Below are 22,652 nucleotides of genomic sequence, written 5' to 3'. Positions count from 1 at the left end.
ACCTGCTATTACTCCTTCAGTGCTGTCTCAACAGACCTGAGAAGTCAAGAGGGGTATGTTATTTTGCTTAGAGTAATATTATATTATCCATGGTCTGCCATAGAGTGAGAGGGTGGTACAATGAAGGTAGGGCAGACCGGCCACGCTCACGCCACCATGAGCCACACATTCTGAAACCCTTCTAATCCACCTCCACTTCTTTCAAGAGGCTTTAGTTAAAATATATGGAGATTAAGTGATTTTTTTGTTATGGTTCTAGTGACCACAATTTTTGTACTATTGCTAAGAGGAAACTCTTGGAACCCAGCCAATCATCTCTGTGGCCTTTGAAAATAGTAGTGATGAGAGAGCGAAGCGTTTCAGAATATGGCTCCATGCCACATCCCAGTTGGCCCTCCATGCTGCTCTCCGCCATTAGCTACTGTGATGATTCACTTTGCAGTGGAGCCATTGTTCAGCTGCAGATATATTGGGATTATGGAGTATCCTTTGCCTACTAATTACCAGTAATTATTTATTCATCAGCCAAAAATATGCTGTTTTTTCAAGTCGTCATCTACACAATGAAGGGATGAATAGTGAAATTGATTAATTGAATGAATCAAAATCTAACCAAACGTTACCTAACCTAGCCTTCAGATAGAAATGCTTATGTTATTTCAACATTGACCGTTTGATATATTGGTAATAATTTATTTAAGCTTACAGAAGGGATATTCAGGGGAGCGAGACTCATTGAGGGCCAATACCACAGCCGCCTTTATGCTTTAAATAAATGTTATTTTCTGTAGTATGATCTAAAAAAATATATGTATGATCTAAAAAGTATATGTAATCTTTTGAATAAGAGAAATGACCACTACATAATACAGGTAACGACTGTAATACTTTTTATTAAGTTTTAAATTTTGCATCAAGATAAAAAATGCGCATCTGAATCTCATGCACTTTATAATTCTGCCTTGAATCCTGCCAAGTCTGTTCTCTAACTAATCAAAAACTCCATCAACAAAAAATGTTAAAATCTTTCTAGATCAAATTCCTCTCATGACTTCTGGTACCCACCTAGCCAAAAATGTCTTTAATAACTTTGCTTCGCCTTTTCTCCTTTATTTCAACCTGATGGCACCACTGCCATATCAACTATCTCTAAAACAGAATTCTTTGTTCAGATCTTTGATAAATACCCTATCTTGGATTATTCAGGGCTTGTTCCACCCACTCCTTCACTCTCCAACTAGTATTTCATGCTACCCGTGAAGATCATTTGCATTGACGATATTTTCCATGCCCTTGCTGGCCTCCTATTGTTTTCTGGAACTGTGCCTACGTGCTTGCATTTTGCCTTATTTAATTGCAACATTCTATATTTTTCCTGATGAAAAAAACTTTCAACATTGTATTTTTTCTGGTGAAAAAAATTTTCAATATCAATTTTTATCTAACAATAGAAACATGTTCCTTACTTAATGGACATCATGCACATGTAAAATATGATTTTGAGTTCATAGGACCAGTGTGTAGACAATGGGTTAATACATTATTAACTGAAGATGTATACTTCTTGACATTAGGTAGTATGGCAACTTAGTGTGTGTATCCCAAGACCAGGTTATATATAAATTTACCTTGTGAAGGGGAGACCAATGTACCTAACAGTACACAGGCTTAAGACAAATTAGAGTACTTAGCTGTAATGTCTACATGGAATACAGAATAAGATAAGTTGGATTTGGAGCAGTTGGTGGCTGAGCTGGAGTGTGCTCCTTGAGGGTAATTGAGTAACTGGACAACTAATTAGGCTGCACTCAGAGTAGGCCTTTAAACACTCAGGTGTAGGAGTTCGGATCCTACTTGACCCCAGATCCTAGCCAGTTAACCCACTCTTTAAGGTGGGTTCTTGAATTTGAATTGATAATAATAACCATCACCATTTTATTGCTGTTTTGTTGGAAAATTAATATACCAAGAGTTCCAAAAGTATACGTCACATTACAACACATTATATCTTAATAACTATGGAGGGTATCAAAACATGATTTATATCTCCTGAAAGCTAACATTTTCAAGTTTATAAACTAAAAAAAAACAGCTCAAAAGTGAAAAATTATTCTTTTTTTTATTAAACTTTTCTTTTACGAATGTTCAGTGTGTGTGGTACAGGTTACATGACACATCCAAACAACAGTCACTCACATATCAAGAACTACAAATGAAAGCAAGATAAAACTGGTACTGTTTAAAAGGTAAAATCATCAAGTTTTCTTCTGTTAATTTTGGCAACCATTGACAACATTATGCTAGGTTGTGTTTGGCAAGAAATGGACTATCGTTTGGATGTGTCATGTAGCCCACACCATGTATGTTGAAATTCTGTAAAAAAAAAAGTTCAATAAGAAAATAATTTCTTGCACTTTTGAGTTCCGTTTAGTAGTATAGAAACTGAAAATAAATTGTTTTGATATCCTCCAGCTAAGATATCAAATGCCATGTTGTGAAATATATACTTTTAGAACACCCGGTGTTTCCAAGAGTAGCATGTGGCAATTGGATTAAATAAAAAAAAATGTATATTCAACATTCCTTTTATTGTGGTAAGCCATTTTTTTTTTTGTACTTTTATTACTTGCTCTCTCTCTCTCTCTCTCTCTCTCTCTCTCTCTCTCTCTCTCTCTCTCTCTCTCTCTCTCTCTCTCTCTCTCTCTCTCTTTTTTTTTCTTTTTTCTCTTGCAAACATTTAGTACATGCAACTATTTACAGAATAAAGGGCAGTAAGAAAAGGCTATGGCACACTAGTTATTCTTCTAAGCTTAGTTTTTGAGGTGAGAGATAAAAATTTTTTGTGCGTACGTGCATGTGCACTTATATTATGCTTTAATGGAGGGAAGGATAAGGAGGATTGCATGATAACAAGTGTAAGAGCTTTCTTTTTCCACTCATGGACTGTTGTTGAAGATCAGCTGATGCAAGCATGTTCTACTTCACAAAGCTATTACATTAAGACTAGGTAGAGTAGGGAAGGTGTCAGATAGCTACTGGTCAACCTGTGGATCTGTCAAGGAAAAGAATTCAGTGTCGTCATCTACAATTGGCTGATCTAAGGGATAATCTGATGGGTTGTTGCTGTTGCCACATTCCAGACATTCACACTCAGCGATGTTGTCATACACGGGGCTGAAGGTCACACCAGAATCACAATTAAGCTGAATGCGAATCTTCTCAAATCTTGAGGGTCTGCAGCAGTAGCAAGTGGAAACATACTTGGCTTGTCTCCCTGTGTGGTAAGTAGAGGTTTGTTTTAGTTAACCTTTGTTTCTGGTATGAGTATTACTCTACTGCTACATTATGCTGCTGCTATAATTAAAATAGTCATATAATATATGTCAGTAAATGACTCATACCAATCATATTCTAAATTTAGATGAATAGAAAAACCTAAAACTACTTTAATGTGTGTTGCATCTCACTATTTTCACCTTTCCTAGCAGACCAGATCTTTTTTTTTATACTATATCTTTGGAAAAATTAATTGTGTAAATGAACTATTAACAGAATTAGAAGCAGATGAACATTGTACATACCTTGTCCCTTGAAGTCTGTGGATGAGTCACAGTGGCCAGAACACATCCTGAAGTCAGGCACAGGGTTAGGGTTCCTGCAGGTGCCCACTCGCCATGTGGACAGTTGGAAGAGTCCTACTGTGTCCATGAGTGGAATAGCCTTAGGTTGGCAGTCTCCTGGTTACATAAAGAAAAGTGAGTTACCTTTGGAATTTACACTAGACCTATTCTATTATTTTCATAACTATTATTTCTTTCAAAAGCAGGATAGCATCCTAGAAAGAGGTGCTCCATCATCTAATTAGTACATTCTTTTCTTCAGGAAATATATATATATATATATATATATATATATATATATATATATATATATATATATATATATATATATATATATATATATATATTATTTTTTTTTTTTTTTCAATCATTTTATAGGTAATTAAAATGATTCTTTATAATACATTATAAAATAAAAATTATTGTATGTGCAGCAGGTGATAATAACTAACATTTTAGATGTATTGTAATTACAGTAATTTTTGTGTTTTTTTTTGCATGTGCTATCAAGTTTTTCTCAGAGGAATGCATTCATTGCACATACATGTGCTTGGCATGAAGTTTTTGAATGCACGCCCTTAAATAACAACTGATGGATCATGGTAGTGTTATGAGCTGTGCAAATTAAAGAAGAAAATGGAGAGAGAGAGAGAGAGAGAGAGAGAGAGAGAGAGAGAGAGAGAGAGAGAGAGCATTAGGCTGGTGAGTCCAGCGCAGTGGAAGGGGGCTGCCCATTGAGTAGGCTACAATATTTTTTTTTTATTTATTTATTTATTTATTTATTTATTTATTTTTTTTTTTTTATATACATTTCCCCACACTCCCCTTCTGAGCACCATATTTAAAGTACTATCATTTGGAAGTGTAAAAAAGTTGTGTACATCCTGAGACAGATTACCACTAGCCCCTTCAGGAAGTGCACCAAGCAAGAGTAGTATTATTATCCCTATCACCTTGTAGTGAGTGAGTATGTGAGTGGTATTACATCACTCCCCTTCCCCCCATCCCATCTTCTCTCCCCTCACCCCCTTTTTTGTCATGTGACTTCCCCTCCTGCTTTGTGAGAGGTGTGGCGTGGGCTACGAGAGGAATCCCATTGTTCCCGGGAGTCAGTCAGTGTTGAGATGGCCAAAGAGAGAGAGACATAGCAGCTGAGGTAGCACAAGCGAAGAGACTAGGGAGGATTATACTTAGAGGGCTTTTAATTTCAACAAATTTTACTTGCTTAGTTACAGCAGTACGCCCCTGCTGATAAAGGTGGGAAGTAGAAATCTCCAGGAGCCTGTAGGTTGTTGTTGTGCCTCTTAAATTATGTAGCTCTCTTTTTATACTGATTCCTTGGCTGTAAGCCAGGTTTTGGCATATTGAAAAGTAGTTGGCTGGCTCTCCACGTTGTCAGTGGGCTGCTTGTTCTTGTATCTGTAGTATTTTTGCTGTGTTATAAATGTTACTGGGTTTCACAGTCCTTTTAGGAGCTCTGGACCCAGAGGATTATAGTTGTTAAACTGCTGTGCAGTGACATTTACTACCTCCTGAGGCCTTGCCATTTCTGTTAGGGTTTGTTAGATGTGATATTCTATGAGCATGGGTGGATTTGTTTGCTCTTTCTGTGAGGGTGGAAGCTCATAGAATATTACAACAATCCTCATATGTGTTTGTCACTTGTCATAGCTGTATCTTCAAGTACTTGGTTTTCAAATTTTTTCCAGCAAGTGGTGCATGTTCATTGTCTGTTAAGACATTTATTATTCCTTTCTCAGTGCTTGGGTTAAGGCAGAGTGGTGACCTCATTGTTTTATTTACTACAGGAGACCAGATGGACCCTGTAAAAGTGATTGTAACCCCACACTAGTAGTCTACGCTGGAAGTAGACTATAGAGGCTGACCTGAGGTAGTGGCAGCTGTCAGGGGGGGGGTTGAACTGGAGTTGCGACCATCTCTTAAAAGGATGCCAGAGACCAGAAGGACCTTGTAACCTTAGTTGGAGGACCCTGCACTAAGTTACTTTAGAGAGGTTTACCAAGTTAAAGGCACCTGTGAGAGGGGTGGGATTTGTAGTTGTAACAGCAGTAACACATTGCTTAAGTGGGATATCAGAAAGGGTTAGGGTCAACTACTTGCTTTAAGAATGCCATAATAGTTCAAGTATAAAGACCTCAGGAAACTTTTGAAATGCTGTAGTTTATTACAAGTATAAAGGCCTCAGAAAACTTTTGAAATGCTGTAGTTTATTACAAACAGCTCTGTAAGGGGTAACAGGTCTTTTCATTTGTTTTCTTCATCTTGTTCCTCATAACCATTGCTAGAACAGTTCAACTTAATAGATCTTGAGTTCAATGGGGCTGGTTAGACTGACTACAAATTGAGAGGTAGGTGTTGTAAAAATGTCTTGAGAGAGGGATTCCCCATCCAGACTTTGTTTAATGACCTTAATTATGAAGTATATGAAATGACATTTTTGGCCTGTCACTCACATTATAATATCTGAAAGTGTGGTGTAATAGCAAAAAAATTCTGCATATTTATAGAGAAATCATTTTCAGTATTGTTATTTACATACCAGAAAAAGTCTCGGATTTTGAGCCATGACTTACTCTTAGGCTGCCGAGTCACATTACACAGTCTGCAGCATCCAGATTCATCCAATCTTATCTCATTTTCAGGGCATTCTGGGTCAAAGTAAGGACATTCCTTCTTCACAGCCAGTATAGTGGGCAAGTCATTGCGTAACTCGCAACTGTACTCATAACAGGCATCTCCTTCACTCTCCCACCTCTCTCCAAGTGCAAACTCGTGCCCATCATCCACACAGTGTGTCTTGACACAGTGACCGCAACATTCAAAGCTGTGGAAGTAAAAATGGTAAAAAATGTGCCAGTGATGTACAAGCTAAAAGTTCACCAATGTGCCAGTGATGTACAAGCTAAAAGTTCACCATGCAATTTATAAGAACTTTAACCAGAACATCCCATATAGTTCATATAATGAACTTTAACACTTTAACCATACATCCCAATACATCCCATACAATATCTCTCTCTCTCTCTCTCTCTCTCTCTCTCTCTCTCTCTCTCTCTCTCTCTCTCTCTCTCTCTCTCTCTCTCTCTCTCTCTCTCTCTCTCTCTCTCTCTCTCTCTCTCAAATAACCACATAATTAAGTTTCTGTCCTCTTGGGTATATGGTTGCCACTGTGTTGGCCAAAGGAGGGTTATTACTAGAGAGAATATAACAGCTGTGGTTACCTGCACCCTGTCTCTGGTTTGGTAGGTCTAATTTAATATCCACAAGGATCCAAAAAGGAACTGAACTGCCTTGCCTTGCACTTCCTTGGCCCTTGCAATCCCTTTTGAATTCTTGTAGATATCAATTTAGGCCTGACAGACCAGAGACAGTGTGCAGCCAGGTCCTATGCTCCCTCCTCAACAAACTGCTTCACCACCACCTGACAAACATGGATGTTCACACCTGTCTGTGCTGATATATGTAAGATTGTAATGCCTGCTTTGTATAAGGCAACCACAGCTGTTATATTCTCCCTAGTAGTAACCCTCCTGGCCAACACACTGAGCTACGCATTCACCAAATGTTGCACACCAGACCAAAAATTAGTGGCAAGGCACAACACAACACACTAACCAAGAGATCCTAGTTTGCAGGCCTCACAAACCAGCTAAGCATGGCCATCCTGCCACACAACATTACCAAGGCATCAAAAAGAAATTTGGCACTACAAGTCAATTCAGTCAGTAATGAATTGAAAAATGCAATTAATTAGTTCATCCACCACCTGGCAAAATAACTGTGCAGACTGTAAATTCTACATCCCTGTCTCACTCTTCTTCCTTTGCATCCTTACACACAACTATTTAAAAAACTTGAATTCCTCACAACAGTTGTCCTACTGTACCATACATTTTCTTAACAACCTAAAGGACTTTAATGTCTACCCCTTTATATATAGATAGTCTCCTACTTGTAACCATCTAAGTTGCAAACTTTGGTACATAGAAACCAAGATGTCCAAGTTAAAAAAAATTAGTGTGTAAAGATAATTTCACATTTCTGTCATGTAACAGCAGCAGGAATGAGAGTTACAAGTCAAACAATATGCAGTCTCATGTTGTATGCACCCATGTTTCACTGGAATGTGTGTTGTGTGCTTACACAAAACTTTGTGTTTTGCAATTGTTTTCTTATTTTTTATCCTTCTGGACATCCTAACATTTCAGTTATTAATTACAAAAACGGTGATAATATAGCTGAAGTAATGAACATCAGGTCATGACAATGGAAACAAAAAACACCAAAAACTAATTTACATTAGTATGTCCCAATTTAAAGCTATCCACAACTCAAAATGTGTGTGCCAATACTGTCCATAAGAACAGCCTTTTGGAACAGACTTGGTTTGTAAGTTGGTTAACCTCTATACTTATTCAAGATCCACAAATCTATAAATAATTACAGGTATATGGGTCCAGTTCCTGATTTACCATACCTTTCAGCTGCTGCTGGTTTGTAGATATAACCAAGATCACAGTCGGTGTCACATGTTGTTTCCTTCTCACGCCGTGTCACATTGCCATCAGCTCCCTCAGAGCAACTGATAGTCGTGCACCTATCATCCGGGACTTGCACCTCCTCTCCTGCCTACAACCACGAAGACAAAGTAGAATCAAGATTCTTTTCTGGTTACTTCATTGCTATATTTATTCATTTGTTTATTTATATAGTTTCATCATGATTATAGTGTTTTGATTGTATCAACTTACTGAGATTGGGTTATTTTCCAGGAGACAGGCAGTGCGGGTATAGGCTGGACAGCATTGGTCAGGCACTTCACTTGTCTGGTACACATACAGAGCCAGCTCAGCCTCAGTGGGCTGGATGCACTGCACTTCCACTGTCTGCATTTGTATCTGGTCCTGGAGAATGAAATAGTGATGTTTGTATAAAATACAAATAATTTCTGACTGTGCCATTTCTTGGTTCTGTCAAAACATTAATGCTATCCTTCTCCAAAATTATCAATTACTCATTGTCACTACATACAACTTTGGCAAGACATTTCAGCTGCTAGTGTTGGGCATGTTGGCACATGTTATTTTTATACCAGGTTTTTAAGAAATTTTTTTTTCTGCTTTTGTCACATTTAACCTATAACCTAAAATTCAAACAAAATAAAACAAAAACAAAATCATTCATTCCTTTGTTATGGAGCTACTACTACCAGAATTGTATATGCTGTTGTTAATCCATAAGAAAAGATACACCAATATCTCAATTCCCAGGTTCACTTGATTTGTTATGGTTTGTTGGGCTACACCCGATATACATAGCTCCATCTGCCCTAAAGCATCATCCAATGCTTCATGCTGATGTCAGTATCACTTTTGATATTTAGCTCTTATTCTTGAACAATTAAAGTCAACTTTTGGATAATGTATGTGGCACTTCAGGTAGACTGGACACAGGTGACCTTTTGCATGTGCAAGCACTGGTGTGAGGTTAAAAATTATTTATCCCAGACTTACTGGCTGTTTTGTGTGCTGCATGAAGAAACACAGATTGGAAAACCATATTGCAAATCTTACTATATCAAGCTGTAAACATTTCTGCTGATTCTTAATTTAATGTGACTCCTTTTGATGTATACATGTCACACCTTTCAGTCCATTAGCATGTATACTGGTTGTATTATAGAGATAAGGTAGCAGCAGCATCCATTGTACAGTGGGAGCCTGCATCTCATGAGGTCAGATCTAACGAATTCATACCTAATGACATTATTGGACTTTTACCCACATTGATACCTATATTCATACCTAATGCAGGAGTTTCATCTCAAAATAATAATTGGATGTGCTGTTCAAATCAGTTGCCACTTAGCATCATTAATGTCCACCCTCCCTCCACACTCATCACTGCCTAAAGAAGGAGTTCAGTGAAACCTATGAAAAGTTAGTTAGTTAAAGAATTCTTTGACAGTTATCATCCAATATTTCAACAAATGCCATGATCTTGGAGAAGTTATAGCAAATCTGGATGAAAATGAAAGACAAGAGATTGAGTGATAATGAGGACATAAATAATCATCTTGGTGACATTTTTCTGGACTTGCTGGGAAGGAAAAGAATGTAGATGAAAGGAGAAGAAACTCGGAGTTATCACAAGAGGTAGTGGAAAGCAAGAAGAGAGAGGCTGGTGTGATGGCAAGTGGTGGACTTGAGGGAGCAGATCAGCTGTAGTCTCTGTTATGCCTTGGATACAACCTTTCTTACCAATGCACCTAATTTTATCACTTACTTGAGAGTTAGGCACAGCATCTCGTAAAATAATATTTAATGTTTTATATCAGTATATGCATGTTTAATTATACACTTACATAAATGCCAGTACCATAGATACTGAAAATAGAACTCCTGTCCAATTTTTTCTTACCCATTGTAGTTTTCCTCTTTGCATCTGACAAGTACTTTTTTTGGTACCCATTACTCATCTGATGAGAGATCTTACTATATACAAAAGAGGAGACAGTGCTACCTGATGTGCCCAAAAATTAATGGCAGGTGCTATATAAACTACTCAAATTTATGTGATCTATCTCACAGAATTAACAACTGGTGCCTGCTGCCATGTACATACCTTGTCAACTAAGATACATACCATTTAACATAATTCATACACTAGTGGTGGCTGTTTCTTGGCTGACAACAATCTCATAATGAAAGACTGATGGCTGAATTGCTTCATTCTCTGTGAGATAGTCAATCATTTAATCTCTATTAGAACAGCTTAGCTCTTTTCTCCATCCAGCTGCTGCTTACAAGCATGTGATTTTAGATGTTAGAGTGGATCCTTACGGTCAAACACAGTCCATTGAACACTCACTGTTACCAGATAGCAATATGAATGATGACGTTAGAAGTGAGCACCAAGGGATGTAACGGACACTGGACATTAGAAGCGAGACCAAGGGGTGTAACAAACGCTGCCCATGTTCGTAGTTTTGCAACCTCAGACACTGCTCTGCTTTCCTTCATGCAGGTGTCCCACTTCATTATAAAAGGTTTTGCCTTCTCCAGTAAATCGTAGAAGGTGTTTGAGTCCATTTGCATATAGTTTCTATAGTCATATTTATATATAACCAGTAAGCAGTTCATGTAAAATAGTTGCATGGTTTCCCCTTTCACTTTGACTTTGTAACCAGTCCTTACACCACTCCTTTCTCACTTCCTTGTCCTCCACAGTGTAGCAATTATCATGCTACATAGTGCAATCTTTTTTTTGTCTTATTGTGCACCATGGTTATGATGTACTGCACTAGACACTGGCAATAACCACCTGTCTCCTAAGCCCACACTAACACTGATTTATACACCTGTGTGTTGCCGGCGGACATCAGCTTCAAACATTGTCTGCTGGTCTTTTCCTGATGAACTGAGTGGAAACTTTGGTTTACAACTTCATCTGGTACTACTGTTTGTTACCATATAAACTTAACTCATTTCAATGCTTATGACATCATCCTGCTTCACTTTGTGATATTGTAACAGTGGATGTTCGACAGACAATGTTTGAGCATGTGGACACACCCATAGGTGCCTATGTGCTCAGTAAGAAAAACAGTAATACTTACATTGGTGTTCTTGGCACAGGTGTAAATGGTACAATGATCTTCAGAGTGCCAAGTCTCTCCTACAGCTTTAACTTCACCATCTGTGACACATGACACCTGAAATGTGGCAGTAAGCAATGCAGTGAACTATAATGAAATCAGGTTTTCCTTTGTTGTTATCAGATTACAATAATTAGATATGTACCAGACTGGCAATCCCATACAGGGTGACCCAGGCAAAGCACACATTCATAAATATATACTCACATTCTTAGCCCCATAAGCTCCAGGTGGAAAGGGATACTCTCAATAATAGTAATTTAAGGCAAGAAAAATGCTGTATATTAAATGCATTCACAAACCTCACAACATAAGAAATGTCATGGACCCAAGTCACCTTAAACAGTAACACTGAATAAATGTGGAAGTTTGCAACTATAATGGCAAAGATAAGTACTGATGACATGGTATTAATATACTGGAATACAAGAAGAGCACACCCACCTGCACACATGTGCCACAGCACTGTTGAGGGTATAGTGGTGAAGGTTCATACCTCCATCCTAATGGACACGTCTCATCACAAGAGTAGATTTTCTCCACCTTTTCCACTTTGCCTGCAGGGGTCCTGATACAGTCAACACTTCGGCAGCCATTCAGTGGGTCATGAAGTGTGTCTCCAACCTGAGTACATGCAATACGTCAAAACAGGATTAGAGGATGATCAGTTTTAGTCTTATGAAATGTGTTCAGCTTTTGCTATTGTTATGGATAATACATATAAACCTTCCCTTTATCACGAGTTTTATGAACTGGAAATACTTCTTTACACTTTTTTTCAATGCTAAAGTAATTGAGTAATTATTCAACTCTGCTTTTACTTGAATAACAGAAGCGCAGAAGCCTTCCACCTCTTGAAATTTATAACACAGAATAATCTAGCTCTTATTAAACATCTATAAGCATGCCTAGCTCAGGCACTTCATCCTATCAAAGCCCAGTAGAAGCAAAGGAAATGGGTCAGCTGTTTTGTCTGAAACTTGCTCGTAATTTTCCCATATAACATTTTTCCCTATATCATTCACAAAACAACAAATTCCTGCCAAACACTGCAAGGTTCACACTGCACTAACATCAGGGTATTCCTTGTCAAAACCCAACAAACAATTAATTGACAGTCATTTGAAGAGTTATGCTGTGAAACAATTTAAATGTGTATGAGAGTTCTATTATAAAAACCTGTTCAAATGGAGTGGAAGAAGGGACGAAAAAAAATACACATGGTTTAGTTATACTGAGAGGATAAAAAAAGTCATTTGTTAAATATGTGCTTGAAGAGACTGAATGTTTAAGCTAACAAGGAAATCTTTTCAGTAGGAAGAGATGGAATGTTTGAGTAAACTAAAGGGGAATCTTTCAAGTAGGAAGAGATGGGAACTTTCCTGGCTTGGCCACCCTCTTCAGAGGGCACGCCTGGGAGGAAAAAGGAAACAGAAAGAAAGATAAGGTAGATGAGTCATGATGCTATGATTTACAACAGCTACTGCCTATCACACATTTTCCTTGTGATATTTAATTTTTTTGGACTGCCTTGCCATATTTCTAAGATCCTGGAGTAGTTAATGATTTTAGGTTATCCTCCTGAATATAATGATGTGCAGCCAGTATAAGTGATGGTTGATACATAGTGAAGAGGAGTATCATGGTATTAATTTTTATAACAAAATATAGTTAGGAGTATAGAGAGTTGGTATATTTCAGCATGAATTTTTTAGTTTGAGTAACAAACTATTTTGAGTTAATTTAATTCAACATTATGTAATCTGGTTAAATAATTGTCAATTTATAGTTTATATCACAAACTTAAAGTTGAGTATTATTATATTGTTATAACCTGTTGAGAAGTACAAGACAAACAGTAAAAGAAATACTCACTTCAATCACTTCATAGTCATCAATACAAGCTGTCCTGACAATGTTGGGGCAGCAGGTGTCTGGGACCTCCACCACCTCAAGCTGGTAATCGCCATAGTCAGGATGCTCAGTTTCCCGTGGACAGGTTGTCTGGGCACACTGATGGTGAGGTTTGCCCTCCCCATCTTCCTTACAAACACATTTGAGGCAGTTGCCATCTTGCCATGTATCATTTACCTGTGCCAGGAATGAGATTTGTTTATTGAAAGGTGGAAATGATGCTAAAATCCCAGTGTCAGACAGGATTCCTTAAATGCACAGTTCTGTCAGCAAGACAGATCATCAGTTCTTATCCAACACAGAACCTGAAGTGAGCAGGCTATTTATTTTATTTCTTATTGCAACATAAATGTGGCTCTCCATCCTGATTCTTAAACCAACACTGAAATTAAATGACAATTGATAGCTGACATGTTTATGTGATAATAGTAAGAAAAATATCCATCAGTTAGCCAGGGTCAAAGTACTTAAGTGTCACCAGCTGAATCATAAAAGGTTACAGAAAAGTCCTCAAGACTGTGGACAATATCTCCAACTATAAAATTTGCTTAGAACCGTTTACAGAATTGTATATTGTGTACTTAACAGTTGTATGGTAGTGGCTCATAAGTGGTTATAGAGTAATAAAATATTATTTTCAGATTTTAAAATATTCAGAGTTTTAAGAACCTAAGCCATACAAATATGAAGAGTCTTGTGTATTGTAACAAATGCTCAAACAAACTACAGTGGAACCTCAGTTACCGAACGCCTCCCTTTTCAAACAATTCAGTTTTCGAACAAAATTTTGAACTCATTATTGCTTTGGGTGTGGTACCGTGATTCAGTTCTAGAACAAAATTATTTGATCTTGAATATCAAAGACAGCAAAAACAGCAAAAACTGCCATTTATTACTAATTTATATTTTTTGTAAATATCTACTTTGTTTTTATATATTTGGAGGAGAGAAACATGGAGTAAGACAGTAATTCAATCTTTGAAATAAGGTAAATGTGATCATGTTGAAAAGCTTTGATATAAACAAACAGTTTTCAAATCTCAGGAGTAATCCTAAGCCACCTATGGCTCTCTCGATGACCCCCAATGCCATCAATACTGCACAACTGCATTTTTCCAGTAGCTTTTCCCAGCAGCAAGATTTCTAAGTATTATGATCACCTTCATTTTGGTGGTAAATGGGTTGATCCTCTCTGTGCCCCTCTGTAAAGCTTCCCTCACTAGATTGGTGTAAAGAGTATCTTCTGATAAGTTGTGTCACAAGTTAATTCATTACATCCTTTCTAGATAAATAATTTGTGAGCTGGAGATGTTGTGAAGTAGCCGTCTTGGCTATGGGAGCGTCTGTCATAAGCTGCTAAGACATAGTAGACTGGTGTCTGGGAAAAGATTAATCCATTTTACATTGATTCCTATCGGGAAAATAGTTTTGGTTTTCAAACATTTCAGATTTCAAACAGCTTTCAGGAACTAATTAAGTTCGAGAACCAAGGTTCCACAGTAATTATGAGTGTCCTACACCCTTAAAGAGACCTATGTATGGACTTTACCTTGTACAGCTTCTTTTCTGTGGTCCCTGGGAACTTGATGGCCTTTGATGGCACTGGGGACTCGTGGGTGTAGATGCAAGCATCAGGAGGCAGTTCTGGGAAGATCAAAATGTTAGGCAATGCTCTCACTACTACTCAATTTTACCCTCTTGAGATTGGCAACCTGTGAAACTTATGGTTTGGGAGAATTTGCAAGCAGATGACAGGTTGTTATAATAAATGAAGACAGTGCACTGATGTTTAGGAGTAGTAACTGGTCATGTGAGATATGCAAGAGGAATGTAGGCTATAATTCTATTATATGTCCTCCATTGTGTGTGATGACCAGATGCTCAGATCTTAAGAGTGAGTGATGGAAGCAATAAAAAATCTGAGCAATAGGAGGAGAACAGGAGAGCATGGCATTACAAATTTAAGTAAGAATTGAATGAATGTACAAGATAAGTGGGGCAGCATCAGAAAGGGAAAGTGTACCAGAAGACTGAATAAGTCAACATCATATTTGTCTATAAGGAGAATACTAGAAATAAATGCAAGTACAAGTCTCTTAGTATGGCCATTAAGTTTTTGGGAGGGTTGTGATTAAAAGGGTAAAAGAAAAAAACAAAAAATAAGAGCAACAGGATATAAAAAATGTTAGAGTTTGTTAATACAAAATTTAACTGAGCATTTTAGGCATACAAAATATCAGGCAAAAAAAAAAATAAAAATAAATAAATAAATAAATAAAAAATAATAATAATACAATGGGGTGTGAGAGACACAGTTATGAGACATCCCCTTACTTGTTTAACCAATATGGATGGTATAATACTAGCAATAAATGAATGTAAATTGTGATGAGTCCTGGTACTCACCACATTTCTTCTTTGGACAGCACTCATCTTCCTTAAGTGGTTCCTCCACCAGGTTATGGAAGGGCGGACATGTCTGGGTAGGACACAGGCCAGTGCACTCTGTTATGTATTTAGGACAGCAGCCAGTTGTGTCTAGGACCATCTCTTCTCCTAAAAGTAAACAGCTTATATCACACCCTTATTCAGTGTTATGGTTAGAAAATATAATGCTTTCTGAATAACCTACTTCACAATACATGAAAAGATATATCCAAACCATGTCCATGTTTAAATTCTTGCAGAGTTTCTTGTATAAAATCAGAGAGATGTACCTTCATCCAGGTCCTCTTCCTTTAACTTTTCAGGTTGTGGGCAATCTTCAGGGTCCAGGCAGACACAGGCATATTGGGGACAGAGACCTGGGGCTTCTATTTTTTTAAGTTTCTGTCCATAACCACAACCATCCTTTGGTTTTGTGGGCTCAGTACAGTTTTCAGGTACAACTATCTTACATTGTTTCAGTGGTCCACAGCAATCATCTCCAGTACCAGGGATCTGGGAGATTAATATTTACCTTTAGGTTAATTTTCTACCATCAGATCTTTATGTAAAACCATTGCAAACTCAAAAACTTTAGATGGAGAGAATAGATGATGAATGCTAGCAATTAATCAAACTTGCATAGAGCATAGAATCAGGTCACTAACTGCCTCAAGAATATATCCTTCTTCACAGAGCAACTGGTGGGGACAAGTCTTGGTGCTGCAGGAACTGCCTTTATCTGTGCAATGACAGGTAGTGCATGGATCTGTCTGCCATTCATCTCCAATGCGGTGACCCTCATCATCACAGGTCTTGCAGTAACTCTCATTCACACAGGAGCCCTTGTCTAGGACCTGTTTGATGTATAAGCAATTGCTTTAAATTGCATATGGGGACAAGACTGACTAAATTAAAATATGTGTAGACTTAAAGAAAGATTCTAGTGTGTAGACTTAAAGAAAGATTCTAGTATAATTAATCTCCAAAGAAAACCTGACAAAATGAGGCAGATAATGCATCTGATATATAGTGCTTGAATACTTTCAAATCATTCACTATAGTAAATTTAGTTGACTCATAGGAGAAACTTCATGATGTTGAAATGATAAGATAAATACCTGAAGGGAAGGATTACTCTGTTAACAGTTGAACAAAAATTTTAAAATGTATAAAGTAGATATTTGATATATATAAAATTGTTTTCAAAAGACTTTTGCACTGCCAATCATATAATAACAATGATAATGAAAAAAAAAACACTGGAAAAATGGAAATGGAATAATAAGAATGTACAGGAAGAATTCCTTGATACATGTTAAGTAGTGCAGCAAAGACCGATTAGTCCATAAAAACATAACTCATGATGGGGCTAGTTTGGTGTTACTACTGAGTATGTTGTGTACATATCAATCAGTTCTCTCCAGGCAGAGTGATCTTAAGAGGAGAACAGTGTGAATTATTGAATTCTAGCTTCAAGTGTATGCATCACCCAGCACACATTAAGGACATGTATATAAAACATTATCATTTTAGCTCTGCTGAAACATGCCAAAAAAGTTGGTTCTATGACTACATAAAACAGCATCTGTGAGAAGAGTAAGAGTGAGAATACACATGATGTAAAATATTATCTTTAGGCTGTAGCAGTGTTTAGGATAATCATAAGCACCTCAAATAAGGCTTAATATACCTAAAATTCAACCAGTCTTTGCAGAGATGGTAACTGAAGGAATACTGAAACCAAATCAAAGTGGCAATAAATATTAGTTAAGGCCAGTCCAGACAAGAGAGCTTTGCTCAGCAAACTTTAGCTCCTTGTGGATAAAGTGTATCGATAATGTTGCTGTCAAAACATTGGTTGTGCAGTCAAGAGGTTGACAGTAACCGGAGTAGGATCAAATGCTGTTTGACAACATGGATCTTAGGACACACAAGAAAAGAACAGGACTGTATTATCATAGCAATATGCATAAAGATAAAAACGCATAGCAGAAAAATATATGGTGTGAAGAGAAGCTACAGAAGAACATACCAGTACTTAGGAAGCTATCTGACAATATTACAAAGATTAAAACATGGACCAGAAGCAGACTTCATCAACAGCATGAGAATGGACCCACACACCCTTTATAAACTTATATAAAAAGTGGAATCATACATTATATATTAGCAAACATAATACTATCATTAGGCAGAGTATTTTAGCTGAAGCTTGACTAGAGACAACATTATTGATTTGGTCAACAGGATGCAACAATACCCTACAAATATTTACAAACAGCATGAGTGAAATAATTCCATCTATGAGGAAAGAGTACCTAAAGGCAAGTTTTTAAAACACATATCCACATGAGCAGGTAGGCTATTGTCTGATGATGTATATCTGATATGTATCTTTCATATCAATGTGTTATTAAAACTGAAGGTCATGACGAATGATACAGAATTGTGCTTGCCATAGTTTGTTTTTGACATTTCCATAGTGAGAATGGAATGATTATTATTGTCAAGACAGTGTTCCCTGGACATTTCTGATGGTTACTGATGGATAGCAAGAATTCATAGGTCATAGGTAATGAAGTACAATATTATATCAGGCAGCTGGCAGCACCTTCACCCCATGCCCACTCCCCAGTTTAGACAAACAATAAGCAAAACTTCAATACTTTGCTAAGCAACAAGATAAATCTTTATCAAGCTTTGCTCACAGTTTCTTTGTTTAAGACATCACAATGAGCAAAGTTTGCAAAGCAAAGCTTGTTTGTGTGGACGGGACCTTCAAACATTTTGTAGAATGAAATGATAAGACTTAAGATGTTATATTAATAGGAAGCCCCACAACAACTTAAAAATTTTATGTTATTTTGAATTTATGATGAATATTTGTTAAATATGTTTGCTTCTTATTCTGCCTTCAGTAATGTAATTTAAGTGTGTAATGCAATAGAGAAAGAGAGAGAGAGAGATAGAGAGAATGTTATGGAAGAAGTGAATTTATGGAGAGGTATGTAGTGCCCTAGGTGAATTTTGTAGCAGTCATTCCTTATGAAAATTTCCCTGAGTTGAGACATGAATTACACATGATGATGATAAGAATAATGACAATGAATTGGGAGGAAAGGAACCCACCGTGCCCTCAGGGCAAGTGCAGCCATCAACAGAGGAGATGGGACAAGCATCAGGATTCTTCTCAAGCTCCTCATAGTTATCACATGTGCGCACACAGCCAGGGCCACATGCCTGGTATTCCTGACCTGTAAGTGATAAGATTTGCTCTAAGGCCTTCACATAACTACTATGCTCTCACTCAGTGTCTCCATGGCTGTCCTTATGGTAGGACAAGCATTTTTATTTTGCATCTGATTCTGAGCCAAACTTTCTGTGGCCAGTATCTTCAACTGTTCATAAGCTTGCTCTTGACATGAGAAAATGTAAGGGAAGCCATATAAGCTACAAATTAGGTGACCACTTCAAAAATATGGCGAAATACAGGTTATCAATGAGGAGCATGGGCAGGGATAACTATTCAACTAAACAATATTCTGGAAGCAGGTCAGTTGTTGGAAGAAAGTTACTCAGCTTCATCACATCACTAAAGAAAACTACACAACCTAGAGTTCAGGTTTGTGAGAGATTAAAGAGGAAGAATTGAAAAATGGATGCACTTAAAACCAAGGCAATTAAGTCAGTCAGAGCTGTCAAATTCGTGACGGAAATGGAGCAACTTCATGAAAATGTCAAAACATTGCTATATGAGAATTGATTTACAGCAACATCCCCACTTTTTAGGGGTTAAGAGAAATGTGATGACTAATAAATATAAGATCCCATGATCCATCCAATGATCATGGGTGAATAACACATATGCACACATACATACCTCCGTGACAAGTCTTAGGGCAAAGTTCTTCAGATCGCCAGTTGAGGCAGATGTCCAGGTCAGCACAGCGCCTTGCATAAGCCTCCAGGGCATGGCAGGCAGCCACCTGAGGCTCCCGGCTACCACAAGAATCAAGTTGACAGGATGACACATAGGCTACTGGATCCTCCAGTGGGTGACACTGGGAAAAAATTAGATAATAAGTGTCAGAGAATACAAGTTTATGCTTTTTCTCTTAAAGTATAGAAATAAAAAATTAAACTGTACTTGTTAAGGCTCTAATATAAAAACCATCCAGTGTAACTATAGGAAATGCAGCATTAAGCTTATATCAGATTATCCATTTTTGGCACCATCTTCCACTCACTCAAGAATCTGCTTTTGCATGTACTTTGTAGTGAAGAGTATGAGACAATTGGAGAGCTAGTTTCTAAAAAGAAGGGATTGTAGTTGCTTCATAGCAGAGCAACAGGAAGCTTTGTAAAATGCAAATTCATGGGATATTCTGTCTAGTGAGAAAATAAAGCACACATAAATGTTTCAGTACAATTAAATGTCTTAAGTATGTGGCAGCAAGCACAGAATAGCAAGGATTTTTACTTTGCCGAAGAGATCTTCATCCATAATGGCAAGGCAGGGATCCACTTCAGGTGGGAGCAAAGTACAGAACAGCTCTTCTTTTTTCAGTATACCACAGGTTGCTGGTTCACTCTCCAGAAGCCAACTGCGGCCAAAGTCATTCACAGTGTCAACCAGGCCAGTATCCCGAGCCAAAAAGTCATCCTCTTTGTCATGGTTGCAATTACCTAAATACAGAAATGGGGAGTTAAATCCTGGTCTTCTCACTACTTACATGCTCAGTCATAAACAATTGTATTCATTTCTGAGTTTTTAGATGAGACAGCCACCATATTCATCAAAATGGTCCTGTGCCTCTCAACTTGTGACAAACTTTAGAGCTGACCATTATTTTAGCAAGCAGAACATTATTACTCATGCTAGTAAAAATATATCATCACACAAAGAAGTGTTGTATTAGACATTAATATTGTTTCCCAACTCTATAAGGCTGGATGCTAGCTATCTATATTGCCAGAAGAATAGCTTGCCCTTTAAACAAAAATAATGGTACCCTTAAACATACAGATTTTTTAAATACAGTACATTTTCATGCAGATGTATCTTAACTCACCACACAATCCTTCCGTTTTGTTAAAGTAGAGTGCTGAGGGTAGGCGAATAGCAAAACCAAAGTTGTCCATAAAATAGGTCACTTCTAGTTGTATATCAGGAATGGCAGCCATAACCTAAGAAGGGAAAATGACATGTACTCGGTCCTAAAAGATCTGATCTCTTCTGCAGACTTCTTTGTTAAGTTCAGTGGCACTCATTTTCTTTTCAGATTCTCAACTTATGCAGCTATCAACTGGTGATCAGAGAGCCCTCTTACTATATAATGAAACAAATAAAATAAACTTTACAACCTGATATAAAATTTCAATTAAGAGACCAAGTAATGAAGCACCTGTGTTAAATCTGGCTGTTCCAGGGACAGCCATGGGGACCTGTATGGGAAGACATCCACCATCTCCTTATCGACAGTCACTTGCACACCTCCTGTTGCTAGTGACTTGGCTACAATGAGCACTTCATGACTGTCATATAAGATGGTGACAGCATCAGTGCATACTGTCACTGGCTCAGGGGTGCACTGCTTGTTGTTTGTGATCACCTGTTAATAGAAAAACTATTGTAGTCATTGGTAACTTAAGAAAAATTCAATGAAATTTCATCTTTGGAATACTTTCTGCTTGCTTAACTTGATTATCTCTGATTTTATGCTCACACTATTTAACTTAAATTTATGTGATAAAGAGGAGATATAAATCAATCAAATAATATGCATGGGTCTTGTATGTGTTATGCCTGTGTGTGAATGGTACTTGTTATTGTACTTGTTCTTCATTTTTGTGCTTTCCTACATGTAGAAATATGTAGAGAGAAAGGGACAGTTAGTTGCTGCCCTGCTGAACCCTTTCATACCTATTCTCTTAAGGGAATTTAAAGAACACACATCAGATGAAGATACTGTACAGTAATCTCTTGATTAGCTGGCACATTGCAGCCAAGACCTTGCTGGATAACTCTGAAAGCTGGATATATATATATATATATATATATATATATATATATATATATATATATATATATATATATATATATATATATATATATCATTATCCCTTTGGTTCCTCTGGTGCCCACAAACCTAATAATAACCAGCAAAAAATATTGTAGTAGTATGTACAGGTAACAATAATGCATACATCTACCAAGGCTGTCTGCCAAAAAAGGGGATTAGCCAAGGCACACAACTTTCATATTCACACTTCTTCTCACCACTTCTTTAGCCCCTTGCCCTATGATGGTGAAAAGAAAGTGCTCCTGCCTTCACTTTACAGGTTACAGGGATCAACTGCACAGTTTGAACAGCTAATAACAATAATAATAATAATAATAATAAAAATAATAATAATAATAATAATAATAATAATAATAATAACAATAATAATAATAATAATAATAATAATAATAATAATAATAATAATGGCAAGAACAGTACAACTGATATTAAAAACTTTAAGGCTAGGTCAGGCATGATACTGTACCAAAGTACTGCAATAGGTTAGGATAGGATAGGTAAATGCAGTTCTTGCAACTCACTGTTTATGAGCTGAATATGCACTGCATCATCCACTAAAAAGACACATATTGCATCTCATGCCATAATTTTTTGCCAGATAATGCATCACAAGGATAGATAATGTTTTAATACAGCTAGTTTGCTGATGTTTGATAACACTGCACAGCAAATAATAGAATAATGAATAATCAAGAGATTACTGTAGATGAAAGGTATCATGATTTTTAAAAATTTGTTTATATTAGAATGTAGTAATTTTTTGTACTTATGCTTTCTCAGCTTCTATCTTAGGTTTCTAAGTACCCTATCTTCTAAAATAATCCTTTAGGATATTTTTCATGCTCAACTAAATTGTACTTTCACAACAATTGTTTAAAAACATGCTCAACTGAAGTGTACTTTCACAGAACAATTGTCTGAGAATTTTTT

The 22,652-nt window shown here is 37.0% G+C and overlaps 1 protein-coding gene and 1 long non-coding RNA gene across 2 annotated transcripts in view; one reads left to right on the top strand and one right to left on the bottom strand.

Moving 5' to 3' along the window:
- Positions 1 to 2,567: 2,567 nt before the first annotated feature.
- Positions 2,568 to 22,652, bottom strand: part of LOC135104399 (uncharacterized) — a 127,193-nt gene continuing 107,108 nt past the window's right edge. Inside the window, exons 74-90 of the mRNA XM_064011800.1 lie at positions 21,045 to 21,251; positions 20,712 to 20,826; positions 20,120 to 20,325; positions 19,520 to 19,700; positions 18,769 to 18,893; positions 16,305 to 16,493; positions 15,930 to 16,152; positions 15,619 to 15,768; positions 14,762 to 14,856; positions 13,174 to 13,389; positions 11,743 to 11,922; positions 11,260 to 11,355; positions 8,393 to 8,545; positions 8,119 to 8,270; positions 6,215 to 6,465; positions 3,582 to 3,737; positions 2,568 to 3,274 (exon numbers count right to left, since the gene is read on the bottom strand). Of these exons, the coding sequence (XP_063867870.1) occupies positions 3,033 to 3,274; positions 3,582 to 3,737; positions 6,215 to 6,465; positions 8,119 to 8,270; positions 8,393 to 8,545; positions 11,260 to 11,355; positions 11,743 to 11,922; positions 13,174 to 13,389; positions 14,762 to 14,856; positions 15,619 to 15,768; positions 15,930 to 16,152; positions 16,305 to 16,493; positions 18,769 to 18,893; positions 19,520 to 19,700; positions 20,120 to 20,325; positions 20,712 to 20,826; positions 21,045 to 21,251 (2,937 nt within the window). The 3' untranslated portion in view covers positions 2,568 to 3,032. The remainder of the gene's footprint in view (positions 3,275 to 3,581; positions 3,738 to 6,214; positions 6,466 to 8,118; positions 8,271 to 8,392; positions 8,546 to 11,259; positions 11,356 to 11,742; positions 11,923 to 13,173; positions 13,390 to 14,761; positions 14,857 to 15,618; positions 15,769 to 15,929; positions 16,153 to 16,304; positions 16,494 to 18,768; positions 18,894 to 19,519; positions 19,701 to 20,119; positions 20,326 to 20,711; positions 20,827 to 21,044; positions 21,252 to 22,652) is intronic.
- On the top strand, positions 3,141 to 5,554 carry LOC135104401 (uncharacterized). Its single transcript, XR_010270422.1, has 3 exons — positions 3,141 to 3,281; positions 3,553 to 3,755; positions 5,429 to 5,554. It is a non-coding gene; the product is annotated as an uncharacterized LOC135104401 (long non-coding RNA).

The sequence above is a fragment of the Scylla paramamosain genome, chromosome 10, assembly GCF_035594125.1.
Source record: "Scylla paramamosain isolate STU-SP2022 chromosome 10, ASM3559412v1, whole genome shotgun sequence".
NCBI lineage: Eukaryota > Metazoa > Arthropoda > Malacostraca > Decapoda > Portunidae > Scylla > Scylla paramamosain.
Note: the sequence above shows the minus strand (reverse complement) of the source record. Positions and strands in the feature narration are given on the sequence as shown.